Genomic DNA, 20,886 nt, shown 5'->3' on the forward strand with positions numbered 1-20,886 from the left:
CCGTGGTTCAACGCCACCTCTGGGCAAGTTTTATTATAAAGGTAAGGAAGGAGGTGCGAACTTTCTTTCAAATTCTGCCTTTCAACGGACTTCTTAGGGTACCTACAATAAAATTAAAAAAAAAGCAACAACAATTTTTTTGCATTAGATTTGATCACATGACTACTTTATCCTCACTTTCAAGATACAGTTTAAATTATAGATCAGGGTTATTTTTATAGACTATGGTTTGTACAAAAATTGAACGTGGAACAAAGTTTTTGAAATACTGAAATACTTTTCAATCCTGATCATAAAAAACATTAATAAGATGAGCGTATTGATGTAATATATCACGTGCTTGTGATAATACGCTTTACCGGTTAATTAAGTTTATAAAATCTTTTAATTCTAAATTTTAAAAATATCTATTATATTATACTTTTTAATTTTTTAATCTAATATTTGATATAATTATAATAAATTGATACAATTAAATGATTAGCACACCTTTTCCCGCATCACGGGAAAAGGTGTGCTAATCATTTAATTGACATAACTCTTTAAAACAAAAACTTTATGAAATTTACTATTTATTACAGATTTACAAAATACTGCAAAATTTAGCCGTTTATTGAATGTCTTTTACCAAATATTTAATTCATTCAGTTCTTATAAAAAAAACTTGATTTAATTTTAAAAGCATTTAAAGACAATGTGTGGTAAAGAGTGCTTTCAAGTTTGGCTGCTACTTCAAATTTTCTCGATAGGTAAAGAATCTAAATATGACACAAAGTAGATTTTTTGTTATATTATTAAATTGATAATTTTTTCTAATATTTTTTTATAATTTATAATACTTTTTACATTGAAATTGTTTTTTATTTTTATTTTAAAATATCTTTTTTTTAATACATTTGTTTTATATAAAATAAGTTGGATATGTATATCCAATTATCTAGATATTAAACACTACTCGCACACGGTAAAAATATTTTTTAAATTTTGTGTAGCTATCAAAATCTGAGAATTGAAAAAACATAGTTTAAATAGTTTTAAAGAAAATATATATTATTTTCTATACATATCCAACTTATTTTATATAAAACAAATGTATTAAAAAAAAGATATTTTAAAATAAAAATAAAAAACAATTTCAATGTAAAAAGTGTTATAAATTATAAAAAAATATTAGAAAAAATTATCAATTTAAAAAATATATATTTTTTGATAATGTTTAAAGTATATTGAAATTTTAAATTAATCTGGAAAAACCGATTAAGGTTAGGATTTACTGGTTAAGGTTACTACATGTTAATAACAAAAAGTTCAAATTATATCTGAACTTTTTAGTATTCATTACTAGGCGGATCACACTTGACCCTAACCGAATTCAGAACCGTATTTTTTTCAGATTAGGGTCATAATAAACAGAGGGCAAAACAACTAAAAAAAATAATAAATAATAAAATAAAAAAAATAAAGTAACTTAGTTTTCATTTCAAAGTATGATCTTTAAAAATATAATACAATTAATCAGGACAAGAAAACATAAAAAGTCTTATCCGAAATTGTTTACGAAAAAAATCAATACTAAAAAGTGAAAAAATAAATAAAACCAAAAAAATAATAAATAAAACCCAAAAAAATAAAAATAAATAAAAAACCAAAAAAATAAATAGAACCTTACATAATAAAACCACTTGTTAACTTTAGTTTAGATGTTTATTTTCAAAAAAAGTTCAATGTTAAACTTTTGAAACCACAAAACAATTCCATGTTTAAGTTAAAAATTGATGCTAAAAGTTGATTACTTGAAATTTTAACAAAATTTTTTTTTTTTTTAAATGCCTTTCTTCAAAAAAAAAGCGATTGAACAGATTTAATTATAAGTTTATAGATAATGCAGAGATAAAGCAGAGATAAAGATAAAGCAGAGCTTTATCTATACACTTACAACTGTATAAAGTAAAGTTGCAAATTCAATAAAGTTTGCCGCTCAAGAGAGCCAGTGATCTCCTACTTCTATTTTTTATACAAATTTAGTGTTACGTAATTTATGAAGGATCCTTTAAGTTTTAAGAGTTTAAAAATATTAAATGTGGTAACTATTGGTAACTATTGCATAGGCCGTGATATAATTTTTTCAGAAAAACAAATAATATCTGTCAAGTTCTTGCTATGAGATAATGATCAAAAAACTGTCACGTTTGAGAACTTTTTGACACAGACTGACAGCAATGTGCTACTACTGATGAAAATTTTCATTCAAAAATGCCTAAAATTAAATGTGGAGTTCCATAAAGATCCATTCTATGTCCTTAACTCGTTTTGTTAAACACTAATGATCCTCGGAAAGCCTTAAACAAATTTGATAATAATGTTTACAGAGGATACTAATTTATTTTAATTCGTTTACTTCTATTGCAGAATTTTTCGAAACTACAAGAATTCAACTGGAAAAACTAGGTTTAAAACTTGTTTTAAAACCTAAGACTTGGTTTAAATCTAACAAATTATTTTTAAACACAACCCTCGGAATTAGGGTCGGCATTGCCGGCATTTCGGCAATTCGGCATTGGCAATTCGGCATTGCCGAATGCCGACCTAACTGCCAACCTGAAAGTATTTGAGGTCGGCAATTTTTTGCCAATCTCGTTTCTAAGTTTTATGGTTAGACCTTTGTATAAAATAGTTTTGGCCGAACTGATGCCGACCTCAAAAAGATCGAGGTCGGCAAATTATTGCAGACCTCATTTTTCCTATTTCCGAGGGTTGAGACTATAATTATTGTATCCCAGATAAAATTATTTTAAGTGTTGATCATCATTATAAACCAATTTTAAAATTGAATGCTGTGCCATCAGTTTTTGTATTTTCTGCAAATACACAAAGCCAAAAAGGAAATTCCTAACAATTATTGTTAGAAATTTCCTTTTTTTAATTTTTCTTTTGTTGGTGATATAGATCTTACAGATAGTGTTGAAGATTGATAAGTTTAGTCAGTAATATGAGTTGAATCAATTGTAGGTGTTCGTATTGTTACAATACGAACACTATCTACAATTGATTCAACTCATATTACTGACCAAACTTATCAATCTTTAACACTATCTGTAAGATCTATATCACCAACAAAAGAAAAATTAAAAAAAAAAAAAGTCAAAGCTTTACAACAAAAGTTAAGAAGAAATGAAAAAAAAAATTAGTTCTTTAAAAGACATGGTTTCCTATTTACTATCTAAAAATTATTTGACTACGAATGCTTTTTAGACTACGAAAATTTTTCTGGACTCTCTTATAAAATCATTAAAAACCAATTTCTCAATGGAAATGTTAAACCAAAAGGTCACAGATACAATGTATGAAGTAAAAAAATTTGCTTTAACTCTTCATTTTTATACTCCACGTGCATATAACTTTCTTCAACCAATGTTGTGTCTTCCTGCTGCCAGTTCAATATCATATTGAACATCATCTGTAAATTGTGACTGGTTTATTCCATGATGTTTTTGCCTATCTTGGTGATAAACAGAAAATAGATGTAAACTTTAAAAATTGTGCGCTCATTATTGATGCTATGGCAATCAAAAACAGTATAACTTATGGCAAAAGTTTAGGTCACTGTATTGGTTTTTGTGATTTCGACAAGGATATTATTGTATGCGAACCTGATACTCCAGCTACTGAAGCATTAGTTTTCATGTTAGTTGGCTTGCGAGGACATTGGAAAACACCCATTGGTTATGTTTTATCGAATAAAGTTAAAGCAAGTGATTTAACAAGCTTTATTAAAAATATTTTAAATTTGGCTTTGACCTATGAACTTTATATCAAAAGTATTACATTTGATGGTAAAAGTACCAATTTAAATTCTGTTATCCCCTTTGGATGCCAGTTTGGCAAAGACATTTACAATATAGTCAGTACTTTTTCATATAACAACCAACTGATACACATTTTCCTTGATCCATGTCATATGCTTAAATTAGCAAGAAATTCTTTTAATGATTCAGGTGTTTATATTGCTGCTGATGGCCAATATACTAAATGGAGTTACATTAAAACTTTGTTTGAATTACAAGAGTTTAAAGGTTTCAAATTTGCAAACAAACTTTCAAGAAAACATAGAGTTTCATTGACACATATTCAATGTGAAAATAGCTGGCCAAACACTTAGCAGCTCTGTTGCTAAAATTACACTTTGTTGATACCATTGAATTTTTAACGGTATCTCAACATCCATCATTTTTGGGAGCAAATGATACAATCCGTTTTATTCGAGTTATTGACAAATTATTTTACAAGCTCAATTTAAGAAATACAATAGTAAAAACTTTAAAAAACCTTTATATTTTCATGATCAACTTTATCAGAAAGATTTTCTAAATAATACTTTTACTTATCTGAGCAAGTTGACTGATAAAAATTGCATTCCTTTACTTTTACATAGAAGAAAGACATTTGTTTTAGGTTTACTTATAGCTGGGTCAAATCATTATAATTCAACCAATTTAAAGAAAACTTTGTGGGGCACCATCTCTGATTTTCCTGATTTTTACATATTGTTATGTGCATTATGTAGATAGGTTAAATTTGAAATTTCAGACTTCCAAGTACAACTGTTCAGAAATTATAGCCTTAAAAACATGACAAAGTGGTTCCCCTTGATTTACATGGTCAAAACAGACTACTTTAGAGCTGTATAACTTTTTTCTCACTTTCAACAAGTGTCTCATTTTTTCTAGAACTATTTTCTTGGTAGTTGTCTCTTTAAAAAAGTGGTTTTTATTAACTTGTGTTAAATTAGAAAAAATGATGACCTCTTCAAGTTTAGAAAAAATCCTAAAATTGCTAAAATATGCCAAAATGAAACTAGCTGTAGCATTATTCTATTCATCCACAAGTCTTTACAGATAAGTTTTCTGATTAGCTACTACTGTCTGCAATAAATGGGTAAAATATAAGCAGCTTGTTGCAGTTTAGAACTTAAATATATCTAAAAGCAAAATGTCCACTTGCCTAAAAAGTCCAATTTTCAGACATTTTGAGATGCTTGTAAATTTTCTAACACTTTGTTTTGATCTAAGATTAACAGAATATAAGACCATTAGACCCAACTATCTGAAAATGCAAACATTATAAACTTGTCGAATCCACACAAAAAATGCCAGCATTTTTAAATAACCCTATTTTTCAATCATCAACAGTTGAATGTGTTACTAGAAACCAGTGCCCCTCTAATCTGCCAACTGGAAATGAATCATGTATGTTTCATGCTAGAAAATGAATGCTAGTATCTTTGTAAGTTGGTTGCCCCCCTCCCCCTTTGATTGGGACCTCTCTAAAACTCCTCCCCCTCCCCCTCACCTCAGTGAGTGGGAGAGGGGGTCCAGACCACATATAGACCACTGATTACTTACAATAATTTAGAATTTAAAGAATAATGGTTTCATTTTGAAATTAATTTAGATCAGGGTTGCAAAAAAACTGGTTTTTTTGCAACCGGTTTTTTTGCAACCTAATTTTAACCAAAAAAACCATGGTTTTTTTTGGTTAAAATTAGGTTTTTATTAAATAATGCCATATTTAGTTATCCTTTTAAATTAAAAAAATGCATAACACATTTTATTTGAGTAAACTATATTGTTTATCAATATTACTGTAATATTTCATCAAAGTTATTCAACACATCATTATTTAATGTTCTATATATAAATACAAACTTTGCGTTAAAAATAGTAAAATTTTTTTTTTTTACTTTTTGATTAAAACCTTTTTTAACCTTTTTTAAACTGGTGATTTTTTAAACTGGCGATAGATTAAGAGTACAACCTAACCCATTCTACACGTCCTAAGCTTGATTTTCTGAAAATTAAAAAATTAAAATTAGATTTTGAAAAATTGCACAAATTTAATTTTGTTACTAGCACTGCTGACAAGTGATAATGAAGTTGTATATCCAAGACGAAGCCAGAAAGATCGAGCTTACAATGATCTAGACACCTTAAATCAAGTATGATAATGATTTCATTTTTGTATTGATTAAAAGCATTAATATTTCTTATTTTAATTTCAAGTATAATTTTTTTTTCTTGATATTTATTGTTTTATCTTTTTGTGTTGTTGTTTATATTATAATACTATTTCAATACATGAATATGAAAAGTTTATGATATTTTTAATATTTATTTATAATTAACTAGTTTACTGAATATATAAAATCAGGACCCATAATCATGGTAACACCTATACCATAACATTTAAAACTTGCTTTAAACTTTAGTAAAAACTTAAATAAAGATTATAAATTTTTTTTGCTATGTACATACTGAATAAAATATGCAATTATAATGAAGAATAAAATATGCAGAAAAAACTTTTTATCCAGGTCTTTAAATTTGGTCAAGTCTGGTATTGGTTCTTTTTACCAGTTTTTGTACAGTATTTAGACCAAGTCTTCTGGCATGATAAGAAATCTGATGCTCAAGGCTTGATAAATCATTTTTAGACCATCCATCTTTGTACACATCCTGTTTGAGCATTGCGCAAAAATCCTATAGAGTATTTTTGGACAATTCTTCATTTGGCAATATTATTCTGGCAAGTTTGCTGAATTTTCCTTTTTTTGAACAAATTGTATCTTCTAAGTTTTCAGCCAATTTTTTATTGAATTAGCATAGTGAATAAGCATGTTGCCAAATCTGGCCAAAAAATGTATTTGGTCTTTTGATAATATTAATTAATAAAAGGTCATAAGCACTTTTGTAAACACTCTTTTATATAGATGACTTGGTTTATTACTTGGCCAAAAGGAACAATGTAAATTAATGTGACTTTTTGTGGGGACAAATTTCTTGTATGGATTGCCATCCATATAAGTAATTTTTTTGGTCAGCAAAAAAAACCCGGCAATTTGGTCGACATTGCCGAATGTTGACCCTAGTCCCGAGGGCTTTATATATATATATATATATATATATATATATATATATATATATATATATATATATATATATATATATATATATATTTATATATATATATATACATATATATATATATATATATAATATATATATACATATATACATATATATATATATATATATATATACATATATATATACATATATATATATATAAGAATATATAAATGTGTATATATATATATATATATATATATATATATATATATATATATGTATATATATATGTATATATATACATATGTTGTTTTTTATTTAAAAAAATTTAAATATATATATATATATATATATATATATATATATATATATATATATATATATATATATATATATATATATATATAGATAGATATATATATATATATATATATATATATATATATATATATATATATATATATATATATGTATATTTATTTTTCCGATAGCATGCTTTACATTTATATGCCTTATATATATTTATATGCCTTATATATATATATATATATATATATATATATATATATATATATATATATATATATATATGTATACATACATAAAAAGTAAATTAATTAGTAAAGATTTAAATATATATATATATATATATATATATATATATATATATATTATATATATATGTATATATATATATATATATATAAGGCATATATATGTAAGGCATGCTATCGGAAAAATCTGCCCACCTTTTGCGGTGTGGTAAAGCTAGTTAACGGTCGTTTTTTGAAATTATTTTTTTGTGTGTGGTAGATTTTTGGCAGAAAAAAATAATTAAAAATATTATTTAGTTTCAAAATGTCAACCAAGCAAACTAAACAAAGATTTTTGATTGCGGACAAACACTTAAAAAATCCAAATTTAGAAAGTTGGCAAAATCATTAAAAATATCAAGAAGAACTGTAGATACTGTTCTTAAACGGTTTACAGAACAGAAAACTATTCAGAGAAAACAAGGAAGTGGTCATAAAAACGAACAGCAAATCCTAGAGCTCTCGAACGGTTGGAGACTTCATTGGAAGAACATCCTTATTGGTCTGATAGATATCGAACGAAAAAACTGAAGGTTTCCAATTTTTTTGTACACGAATGGCGACAGAGACTTGGATATCAAAGTTTTAAAGTAGTTAAAATGCCAAATTGAAACGATAAACAAAATTCAAACGCAAAGAGTCGAGCTCGAAAGTTGTATGACAACTTGTTAACAAAACATAATGGATGCATTTTGATGGATGACGAAACTAATGTTAAAATGGGTTTTAAACAAGTTCCTGGGCCGTGCTACTATGCTTCTAAAATAAGAGGAAATGTGAGTGATAAATACAAGTATGTAATGACTGATAAATTTTCGAAAAAATTGATGATTTGGCAGGCACTTTGCTCTTGCAGCAAAAAATCGCCAATTCATGTTTGTTTGGTAGTACATGAAATGATATTAGATAAGTTTTAGTAACCATAAACTTTTGTTACCTAACCTTAACTCAACCCAAAGTTATCCTAACATGTTGTACATTTACCTCCATTAAACTTGAAATAAGGACAATAATATATAATGAGAAAATAGGCGTTTAACATGTTCTATTTTATATTGTAGATTGTTAATAAGAAGTGATACTTCTTTTTTGCCTCAAAGGAATATATTTCAATCAGTTGTTTATTATCAATTTTTTCTCTTTGTCATTTATTGTTGGTTCGACAAGTTATTTTCCATTGTATTGAGTATTAAGAAGTAAGAAAAGGGGGCTATCAGTGTCAGCTGTAAATTTAGTTTATATTATGTCAAGCATAAAGAAATTGATTAATTGTTAAAGAGTCTTGGTTATCATGCTGATTTGTCAAGCAAGCATATACCTGTTGAAAAAGAAAATAAAGTGGAATTGTCTGCAATTTCACCTTGCCTCAGCTTAGATACCTTAAATATCAGTTCGAATTCAAAAAACTACAGTTCTGCTACAAAAAAAACTATGCGTGCAAGTTCGCAAAGAAGAATAAGTTGCTTAACACAAAATCATAGTTGTCCTTATGAATCGCAGGTAACCTTTCCTTTTTTTTCTGATGATTTGAATATAGTTCAGTAGTCCGGAAATACACCACAAAGCAGCCGTATTTCAGGTAACACCTCTAGAGTTTTACCAAAATATCGTGGGAGGTCGCCAAGTTTTTGGGGTGAAGAACTATTTGATTCAATGAAATCTGCTTATAAAGATTTTTTACCTTCACCATTGAAATAAATATTTAAGTATCTTTATAATTCTATGAATTTAAGTATCTTTATAATTCTAAATATGAATTTAAGTATCTTTATAATTCTAATTTGTATTTAGTCGATTTCGTTGTAGTATTTAGTCACATTTCATCATTTAAAAAACCATAGAGACATTTTCTGAGTTTGCTCATATTTTTTAAAATATAACTGTTTGGTTAGGATCTTGATTAAAAAGAAATTGATTAAAAGTTAAAGAGTCTTGGTAAATATCCCGGTTCTAAGAAGACATCCATCACTTACCAAGACTGTTTGAAATCATTACAAACTGTATATGGTATATTTAATTATAATAAAATTTTTTATTAAAAATAATTATAAAAGAATTCACAATTTACTTGTCCACTGTTGCATAAAATACCTCCAGCAGAATGGTCTTTCTAGTTGAACCATAAAGCTGAAAGAAAAATGTATATAGGTGCTAGAGATAAAAAGGCTGCAGCTAAGTTGCAGAAGAAAGGGTTGAGAGCAGTCAAGCGTTTGAAGTTTGAGCGCAATCAGAAAATGAAGTATAAGACAAAAGTGAATTACGTCTACATTGACATGAGTGATGATGCTGAAGATGGTTGTGACATAGAACTTCAACTAAACACAGGTGATGAAATTCTTGACAGTGAAGTTTCCAGTGGTAAATCTGATGATGGTGTTGTAGCACCCAGAAACATAAAGCAATATCCAGAATTATGCAAAGCTTTGAACAGATGCAAGATTAGTAACAAAGTAGAAACTGCAATAGATCCTGCAAAACTTAGCTGCCAGTCAGGTCTTTGGCGGCAGAAACAAGTTTCTATGCATGCTGCCAAGATGCAAGAACTAATTAGTATTAAATTAGATAGGAAATAAGAAATAACTTTTGTTGAGAAGTCTGGTGTATGTAGGAGCATAAAGGAAGAACATTATATTAATATTGTAACATTTCCAAACAAAAATTACATTGATCATGAAAAGCCAGAAACAGGTAAAGTAGCTGATGTTGCAAATGAGATACTATCAATAATTGCAAATATAAATTCAGCGAGTACACTAAAAGCAGTTGTTGGTAAGAGCACAGTAAACAATACACGCAAAAAAAAAAAAGGTGTGATTTGAAAATTAGAGAAAGCCATTGCAAGACCCCTGTAATGGCTTGTTTGCCTTTTTCATACTAATGAGCTACCATTTTGGAAATACATTTCTTCTATTGATGGAGGATGTACAAGAGGTCCTACTAGTTCCAGTGGTGCAATTATAAGTGCACTAGATTTTGATCCCAAGGATTTACCAATTTTAAAGTTTGAAGCTGTGCTAGGAAAAGTGATTGAGGTAAATGATGAGGTTAAGAACAATTTAACTACAGATCAGAAATATCTTCTTAAAGCATGCTTAGCAGTGCAGCAAGGTTATACAGATAGTGACCAAATTACATCTATACAGAACACTATGTCAGGAAATTTAAGCCATGCTAGGTGGCTGACAAAAGCAAACAAAATTTTTAGATTGTGTATTTCAAAAGAGGTCTGTTACCCATCACTCTACAAAATTGTATGCTTTATCGTAAATGTTTATGTTCCTTCATTATTCAACATCTTTCTAGTGCTGATGGTGTAAAGAACTTTATTTCTTGATAAGGCAGTGTCATGAGTTTGTAGCAGAAGATTGGAAATATTTGGAACCTGTGTTGCAGAAAAACAACTACTTTGCCCACTCTGAAAACATTCTTTTTTCTAGTGTTGGTGACAATGATGATTCTGTGCGACATATCTGTTGTGAAAAAATAATTAATTTAAGAAGTAATTTGTGTAGTTCTTCTGTCAATTAATGGCATTTTTAATTAATTAATTAAAAATGCCAATACTTTGACTTATGTTGATACGATTGACTGGACTGCAGCTGACCTTACACCACCACCATTGTCAGCAGCTATTGAGAATGAAAATCTTTAACACTGTCAGTTTGATTCATTTTTAGTATACCTTGTCACTCTCAGGCAGTTAAGCGTGCTATTAAAAATATCTCTGCAGTAAAATCAACTGTTTTTGAACATGAATCACAACATGGGATGATTTTACAGGGTGCTGCATCCAGAAGAGACTTACCTAGTTTTAATTGTAAATCAGACTTTTTGTAAATTAGGTTTCATTATATTGTTTCATGGAACTTAGCTTGAACTTTAACATTTATTTTACATTAAGGGTCAGGTATGGTCAGGGCCTGCAATACCCCCTATTGCATGGGTATGTATGGGTATGTATCGGGTTTTTTTTTAAGTTTTTTAGTAGGTTAACATGCTTATAACACACACCAAAAATTACATCTTTTTGGAAAAAAAATGAAAAATTGATAAGCGTCCCCCCCCATTTATTCAGCTGGCGAGAGTACATACATACATACATTCATATATATATATATATATATATATATATATATATATATATATATATATATATACACACATATATAATTATTATTATTGTTATTATTAGTATTGTTGCTATTATTATTACTATTGTTAATATTGTTATTATTATTATTAATTGCTTTACTGTATATTATTATTTTTAAATTATATATATTATATATATATTATATTTAAAATTTTTTTATATTTTAGCATGGAGTTCATGATGAGCATGTTGCTTATAAAATTAATTATAAAGATACTAATTATGTTTTGGATCTTAAGAAAACTGAGTAATATACTTATGTTTAAATTAAAAATTTTAAGTTACAAAATATTTACTGACCACTTATTAATTAATTCTGATTACTTATCATTTTTGCATTAGAAAATTAAATAAAGAGTATATATGGCTTCGTTCGTTTGAAAATGGAACAGAATCTCTTACAAAGGTATTATTAAATAAAATTTTATTTTACATTATCATAATAAAGGGCTTTGACTTAAAAACAACAAAAAGAGTTTTACTGGAAACTTTAATGAGTTTTCTAAAGAAAAATCCAGAGTGCGATCTCTAAATACATAAAATCTATTTATATTTTAATGTGTGTTGTTTTTGATATGATTAAATATTTTTAATTTATTAAATTACAAAAAGCTAAAAAACCAACAACAGCTATATGATGTTTGAAATGATATCAAAAGCCTACTTACTAATAGTTTGTTGGTTCTTACATTTTATTCAATAAAAATTATTATGATGACAGTGGTGGCATTGGTATGGGTTCTTCTTTAGTACCAATTTTATCAAATATTTTTTATCAGGTTTCATTAGCAAACATGTTCATTACTAACAAGTTTCAAAAAAGTTTTTGCACACTATTTTGTAAGCTGATCAAATATCAATTCATCTAAAAACTTTGGCTAGGTGCAATGCCAGTTATATATATATATATATTATATATATATATATATATATATATATATATATATATATATATATATATATATATATATATATATATATATATATATATATATATATATATATGTATATATACGTATATATATATATATATATATATATATATATATATATATATATATATATATATATATATATATATATATATATATATATATATATATATATATATATATATATAAATAAAAATATTGATAGCATTATCCAGAACATTGTTACTATGAAGGAAAACTCCGTGGAATAAAAGAATCAAATGCTTTTATCAGTACATGTAGTGGAGGTTTAACGTAAGTTTTTAACATACAAACTTTTTTTTGTATTAGACTAAATATGAGCATAAAAACTTATTAAGTCAAAATTTTTTTAAAACAAAAAAAAACACAAAAAAAAAAGAAAAATATTAATAAAAAAAAAATCTTTTAACATTAGAGGATCAATTTATGATGGAAAAAGTCGTTTTGATATAATACCACAGGTAATTGAACGTGATTTTTATTTTCTTTATAAATAAAATTGGAAATGTTGGAGAGTTTTCTTTATGTTTTTTATATTTTTTGTTTGTTAAGGATAATGGAGCTGGGCATTTTTATCGCAATGTCGATTATCTGTTTAAGAATGCAAAAAAGTTCAAAAAAACTGTTAACAGTAAGTTGTTTTTAAACTTAAAAATTTAATCAATAATAAAGAACACTAATTAAACCATTAAAAGTTTATCAAAATTTTTTTTTATGTTACTAGTTTATGTATTTTTTATTATATGTTTTAGTAGATACAGTAGATGAGTAATGAGAACAAGAAAAAATATATATTTGTTTAAAAAACTATATAAATGAAAAAGTGTATTAAAAGTATTGATATAATAAATTCTGGTTTTTTAACAGATGGTTGGCTAACCTTGTGTTATTTTGTTAACAATATCATATATATATTTTTTCATCTCAATGTTTACAGGGTGGCCATGCCTCCTAAAAAACCCTAAAATATACTATTATTTAAAAAACCTTCTAAAAAGACCTTTATTATTTAAAATTTAAAATTTTTCTTAAAATTAAGATGATTTTCTGAAATACTCCTAAAATTTCCTGATATATTTGCCCTGAGTCTAATGCATAAACCATTGTCAACCAATCAACAATAAAGTTAATGAAATGGTTCATATCTAAGGTTTGAACTGTTGTATACTGTAAATTAAGTTGTATGTTTGCTTTATGTTGTGCTTTTGAAACATTCTTTTTGATCAAGTGCAAACAAATCTGAATTACTTACTGCAATATTTAGTAATAGTCAAATTACTAAACAATTTTTATGTAATTAAGTGCGGTAGTGGTGTAGTGGTAGAGCGCTCACTTCATAAGCAAGAGGTTCTAAGTTCAATCCCCACTATGTCCCTGGTAGTACCACGCTCAACTTGTTTCTCCGCGCAGTGGCCTTGTTCTTCAAGGTTTGTGTTTTGGAGTTATAGAGTTGAGAGAGGGTTATAACCATAATTTAGTAGCCTCCTCGTCTGTATTTCTCGCTTGTTTCTCATATGACCAAATATTGTTGTGATTAATGACTTGGAAAATATTACCAAAAAGCAAACACCCAGTTTGCTTGCTTTTTGGCAATTTTTTCATTGTAAACCTGGGCAAAACACCATTTAAAAATACCTTTCTTTATGCTATAACGATGTGTTAATCCCTATCAGGTTGCAGTTTTTAAAAGGAAATTGCAGGATTATTTTATATCAAAGCTAAACAAAAATCAAAAAAGAAGTTTTGTCTGAAGCGTCCACAGCTTTTATTTTATTAAATGTTGGTATCAGTGATATCAAAATTAAGTGTCCGTCACAAATTAAGTGTCTGTCACAAATATCTTAGGTTTGGGTTAAAGTATGAGTTGCAGCAACTGAAATCTGAAAAAAAGTAACTGATGCAAAAATATAACTTTATAACAGAAGTTCAGAAGTTTTTAGTTACATTGTGCAAGCATATGGTTGAAAAAAGTGTGTTAACTCATATTTTGCCATATGCTTATTATGCCATATGCATATTTTTTCAAATGCTTATTTATCACTTTAATACATGGTGGAATCTAATGAGAAGTGTAAACTTTTGACAAGTTGTTGCTGAAATTAATTGCTCACAAAAAGGTATCACCTTCAGCGGCTGATCAAGTCATATTGCAATATTCACAAATTGTAGTGAAAGTGAATAGAGATAAATTTTTTGGATTCAAAAAGGAAAGTGATAGGTTGGATTCTTTTTTAATTCAATATACAAATTGCTCAAGATTCAAGGACTTAGTGATAATTTACCAATTGTTACTAATATTATCCATTGGCCAAGCACAAGTAAAGCATGGCTTTAGTATAAATGACCAACTTTTGGATATTAATATGCTAACTGATATTCTTGTTGCACAGAGAATTGTACATGAACACATGTGCAGTGAAAAATCATCTCAATTGGCTGACAACTAAACTTATGGCACATGTCAAAGATACATAAAAATTGCACTTTAGCAGTCAGAAAGAGAAATCCTTGAAGGCCTTAAAAACTGACTGTGATACTAAACTAATAAATATTAATGAAGAGATTACTAGTTTTAATGAACACCCTTGAAAGTTCCATACTTCAGTTCAGATTGGATGCAGATGAGTTTGTATTGTAAGCAGAAAAGCAGAAATCATTGATAGAAATTATGTCAACAATTCTAAAATCTAATATGCTATAGAGGGTTGCCTCTGAAAAGCAGGACTTACTGGAAAAAATTACGGCAGCTAAAAAATACATATTGACAGGAAAGCTGAGATTTAGATTTGGATATTTCAATTTTTTGTTCTGATTTGATTATTTCTTTTTATGGCTGGATAATATAAAATATAAAGTTTAGTTCCTGAAATTGGCTGTGTGTTTTAATGATTTTTGATTATTTATTGTTAGCTACTTAGTCATAAAGCCATTTAGTGCAATTATTAAATTTAATGAACTTTTAATGCAAGTATGAAGTTCTCAAGTTAATTTTTTTTTATATCTGTAGGAATGTCAGTTTATTTTAAATAATGATGTTTTGGTCCTAATTTTATCTTACTTATCTTAGCTAGGTACTTTTACAGTTTTTAAATGTTTTTATATAAAAATAAACTTGTTTTAGTTCAATTTTAATTTTGAAGTCCTCCTAATATCCTCAGATTTTTTTTCTTTTCTCTTTTTAAATTTCTCGATAAAATTTCCTTAAAAACTTGGCAAAATCTCCTAAATTATCCTAATTTTTTTCAGACAAAAAATGTGTGGCCTATCTGATTTTAGAAATCCATCTACATTGTTCAGTATACAGTGAATTTTTATTTTTCACAACAGCATAGTTTTTAATCCTTATAAAAATGGAAATTTTTGAACTTAAAAGATGGTTTTTGCTGGAATTTTGCTTCATTTTTTTTTTAATGAAGAAAAGTACTGCCAAAAGTCACCTAATTTTTAAGGGTTTTAATGCCGCTTAGGTAATGCTCTGTATTTAATGAAATCAGAAGGGTGTATTGTATAATGAGCTGTTGAAATGGAGCCAGACAATCATAGAATATCTCTACCAAACACATTTGATCTGTTTGAAGAAAGCTATTAACAAAAAAAAGCAAGAATATTGGGCCAGATATAAGACCATAGCTATTTCACTATGACAACGCTAGTCATGTTGCAAGATCAAGTAAAAACATGATCAAGACCAATTAAAACTGTTGATTTAAAATGTCCTTTTAAATAATTTTAGTAAAAGTTGTGAAAAGTCTTAAGAACAGTGAGAGTATCTGATTAGGTACATCAAAAAAAGTTATGGTGATTGAGCATGTAAAGATGCAGATAATCGGGTGTCAACATGGAGAGAATCAGCATTTTTAAAAGAAAAAGGTAGGTTGCTGCTGTGGAGGCAAAAAAAAAAAAAAATAGACAAGCCTGTAGCTAGATAAAACTTTAAACTTTTATTTTAACAATTAAAAGTCTTTTTTATTATATTTATTTATTTTTGTATAAATATATACGACTAAATAAAAAAAAATTGAAAATATATTTTGTTAAGGATCGGATTTTAACCTTTGCAAAATGGCACTAATGACATCGCATTAAACCATTGATTTATCGAATTTATGCATTTAATTGAAAAACAAAACATTTTACAAATTCTTATATCAATTGCAATCAACACCTTTCCAGCTGGTTCTTTTAATAAACCTAGCTTTATTGCATAGCATCTTATATAATATAACATAACAATAAACAAATATATTTTATGCAAATGTAAAAAATCCACTTTTATAACGTTTTATTCAGGTTCATGTGTTATATAAGAAAACTTTTCAAATAATTATCAGTCTTTTTTGTTTAATTTTTGTATTTATGTTATTGTATTTGAAAAAATTGGCAAGATAAAAAAATTTAAAACATAATGTCTCTTCTAAAAGGAAACTTCAATTTTAAATTTGCCCTTCTCATGATGATTTCTGATTGCTAAAATTGTGTCATCTTATTTCCGCCATTTGTATTGCGTTATGTACAAACGTCTGTATGTGTAAACACCTTTAGCACATGTTGAGTTTGCAGGTAGTATATGGAACAATCATGTATAATATATGTATTATAAAATATGATAAAACTTTAAAATTTTTTTTTACCAATAAAAAGTCTTTTTTGCTATATATATATTTTTTGCTATAAATATATAGACAAGATCGAAAATATTTCAAAATTTATTATGCTAAGGGCGGTTTGAATGACACTGATGCAACAAACTAAATCACTGAGCTATCAGTAATATGCATTCAGGAGAAAAGCAAACCTAATTATGAATCTCTTATAAGCACTACGTATGCGAGAAAGGTGTGCATAGATAGTATAGAAATTGAATAGATAAGTATAGAAATGGCGGTTCGGTAAAAACCTTTGTTTTACGTGTCCAGAAAGCAAGGATATATATAAAAAAATATATAGAAAAGGTTGGTGTGGAATAGACTTAAAAAGACTCATATTTTTATGGGTCAGCTAGTATATATATACTTGAGCATCTTTTTTTATTTTTATAGAAGGTTATAAAGACAATTTAAGGACCAAATTTTTTGATGTAAGTTTAATGTTTTAAAATTTTATTTGATTTGTATAAACTTACATAATTTTTATAAACTTTTTTTTTATATTTATTTTTATTTTAATTTTTTTTACATTTTTTTTTATTTTTTCTTACATAATTTTTAAACTTTTCAAATTTTTCTTTTAGGAACGGGTAGAGTTAAATAACATTGAACCCCAATACAACCCATTCATTAATAAAAAAAATACACGCTATGTTGAAATCTTTGTCAGTTGTGATTTTAGAATGGTAATTAATTTAAAAACAGAATTTTTGATATGCAACATAATAAATATAAGATAAGTAAATATGGAAGACAAAAGTTAGTACACTTTTAGAAATTTGTTTTATATTTACTTAATCGTGCAATTTTATATATTTAAATTTTAGATGACATTTTTTTCAATATTTCATTTTTATATTTAATGTGAATTTTCAAAAACTTCTAGCTACCTACCTACAAAAATGATCGTTCTTTATTGATTGAGAGAGTTTTAAATGTATATGGTCAAGTTAACAAGGTTTGTTATAGTATCATATGCACATAATTACTTTGTTTAACTTTAAATTTTATTTTATAAGTATATATATATATATATATATATTATTAATTAGTAAAAACATTTATTAAGTTTTTTTTCTTCGACAGCTTGTTTCTCCATCAGTAGGTTCAGGAAGCTTCCTGATGAACCTACTGATGGAGAAACAAGCTGTCAAAGAATAAAAACTAGATAAGTCTTTTTACTAATTTATTATTGCTCTGGTCTTTAAGAACATTGGGCGCTCTATTTGTAAAATATACTAACATAATATATATATATATATATATATATATATATATATATATATATATATATATATATATATATATATATATATATATATATATATATATATATATATATATATATATATATATATATATATATATATATATATATATATATATATATATATATATATATATATATATATATATATATATATATATATATATATATATATATATATATATATATATATATATATATATATATATATATATATATATATATATATATATATATATATATATATATATATATATATATATATATATATATATATATATATATATATATATATATATATATATATATATATATATATATATATATATATATATATATATATATATATATATATATATATATATCAAAAGGTTTGAGGTTCAAATCCAAGCTTTTTATTTATTTCAGCTTCTAGACCTTCAATTTATTATATTACGTGTTAAATACTTCTTAAGGTTCTGATCTTTTGTACTTCTTGCAATTGTGTTTTATAATTTGTAAATTACAATTGATTTCAGAGGCAAATTGCAATTACAAGAGGTAAACTAGGATTTTCCACTTAAGAGAGTTTTAGAAATGACAATAAAATTGCATCAAGCACATGATGCTGTTTTTATCATTTTAGATACTAATTAAATTTTATCTAAAGAAAATATTTTTATTTAATTATTAATACATAGACAAATGATTTACTGTATAACACTGAAAATCACATTAACAATTTTTACAAAATTCAGCTAAAAATTGCACAGATTCTGTACAATTTTTACTTCCATGTTTAAAGAAATAAACACTTTAAATTTTACTTAACCCAACTCCTAAATATTATAAAATTAATCTTAATTAAAGTTAATATAATGATGTTATCTTTGTTTTAATTTTTGTGTGAAGCTATGGTGTTTCCTTTTCAAAATGTGTTAAAATTTGATTTTTAACTTGTTGTCTTTTTTGGTTGACAATTATATTTTTAGTAACTAGATAACTTTAAAAAGAATAAATCATCATAAACTGTCAAAAAATATATGAAAGAAAACAACTCTCACAGTAATAAACAAAAGATATTCAGTTAGGCAACACACTTTAATATTGGCAGATATTATTGCCAATTCAGCATTGAAGTTTTTAATTTTGCACTATTTTTTTCGAATGTGATTAAAGCTGCGAAGGAAATTGTAACTAAAGAATGACTTAATATTATGAAATATATTACTGAACTTTATCAAATTCTTATCGTTACCAATTATTCTTTGTTTTGAAAGAAAGATAGTTATGTTCACAGTTGAAAAAGACTACCAACTTGTAAGACTTTCATTAGGTTTCATGGAGAGACTGAGGTTCTTGGGATTCCTCATTTTAACTCTTGTACTAGAGAAACACAGAAAAATAAAATTGCGAAGCTTCATCAATCTGGTATTTTTTCTAAGTTGCAAGGCTGTGTTTTTGTTACAACTTCTGTAAATATTGGAAACAGAAAAGGTGTGTGTATTAGTTTAGTCACAGATCCCAACAGAACTCCTCTTGTCCTAGCTTTCTTTTTCCAGACATCACAACTATGAAAGACATTGTTCACTATTGGGACGTTTATCTGAATAGTAAAACAAATGTTCAGGTAAACCTCTTTTTTTTGTTTCATTAAACTTTGTTTAATGCAGCGGTATTTCTGATAGCTGGATCCAGAAACAATTTATTTTATTCTTATCTTTTTCTCAAATCAAATCAATAACAATAAAGGAGGTATTAAAATTCAAAATATATTGAATACTCTGTAAAATAATAACTTTAGTAATGATAAAATAATAATAATAAATAGTGTAAAAAAGTAGCTTATTAATGTACTATTTTGTATTTCAATAATGTTATTTATGGATTTCTGATTATCTGAAGTTATTAAAATTGTCAACAACAGATAATAATCTTAAAGATAATAATCTTGTGTTGAAGAGTAGAGACTAAGAAAGTCTGGGCTTATATATATAAGACATTTATGACATATCTATGACAGATTTATGACAAGGAGAATTTACTTTCTTAAATGTATCTCTTTATAGACAACATTCCTAGCGTAATAAGTTTTGAGAAGAAAAAAAAAAAAGATATGGCATTCTTTACAGCTGGATTTTACCCTGAGTGGTTCAAAAGGGCTGAAATGCCCATAATTTCATATCAGGTGACATTTTTACAGGGTTTTGGTAATTATTTAAGTTTAAGTTTTTATTACTTTTTTGTTTCTGTAAAAAAGTTTTAAGGTATTGCATAGTCTAAAAAAATTCAGGGTCTAAAAGTTCTTTAGCAGATGATAGGATACATAAAACTAAAGCTGGATAAGTAAGACAAAATCTAAATTTTTGATTCTATATATCATGTGTGTA

The 20,886-nt window shown here is 26.4% G+C and overlaps 1 protein-coding gene across 1 annotated transcript in view; it reads left to right on the plus strand.

The window, feature by feature from the left end:
* Positions 1-570: 570 nt before the first annotated feature.
* Positions 571-20,886, plus strand: part of LOC136089329 (uncharacterized) — a 62,327-nt gene continuing 42,011 nt past the window's right edge. The window contains exons 1-10 of the mRNA XM_065815294.1: positions 571-749; positions 5,910-5,995; positions 11,819-11,898; positions 11,994-12,057; positions 12,789-12,877; positions 13,020-13,065; positions 13,157-13,235; positions 17,644-17,681; positions 17,835-17,936; positions 18,137-18,208. Coding sequence (XP_065671366.1) covers positions 695-749; positions 5,910-5,995; positions 11,819-11,898; positions 11,994-12,057; positions 12,789-12,877; positions 13,020-13,065; positions 13,157-13,235; positions 17,644-17,681; positions 17,835-17,936; positions 18,137-18,208 — 711 coding nt within the window. The 5' untranslated portion in view covers positions 571-694. The remainder of the gene's footprint in view (positions 750-5,909; positions 5,996-11,818; positions 11,899-11,993; positions 12,058-12,788; positions 12,878-13,019; positions 13,066-13,156; positions 13,236-17,643; positions 17,682-17,834; positions 17,937-18,136; positions 18,209-20,886) is intronic.

This window comes from Hydra vulgaris, chromosome 13, assembly GCF_038396675.1.
Source record: "Hydra vulgaris chromosome 13, alternate assembly HydraT2T_AEP".
In the NCBI taxonomy this organism is placed as follows: domain Eukaryota; kingdom Metazoa; phylum Cnidaria; class Hydrozoa; order Anthoathecata; family Hydridae; genus Hydra; species Hydra vulgaris.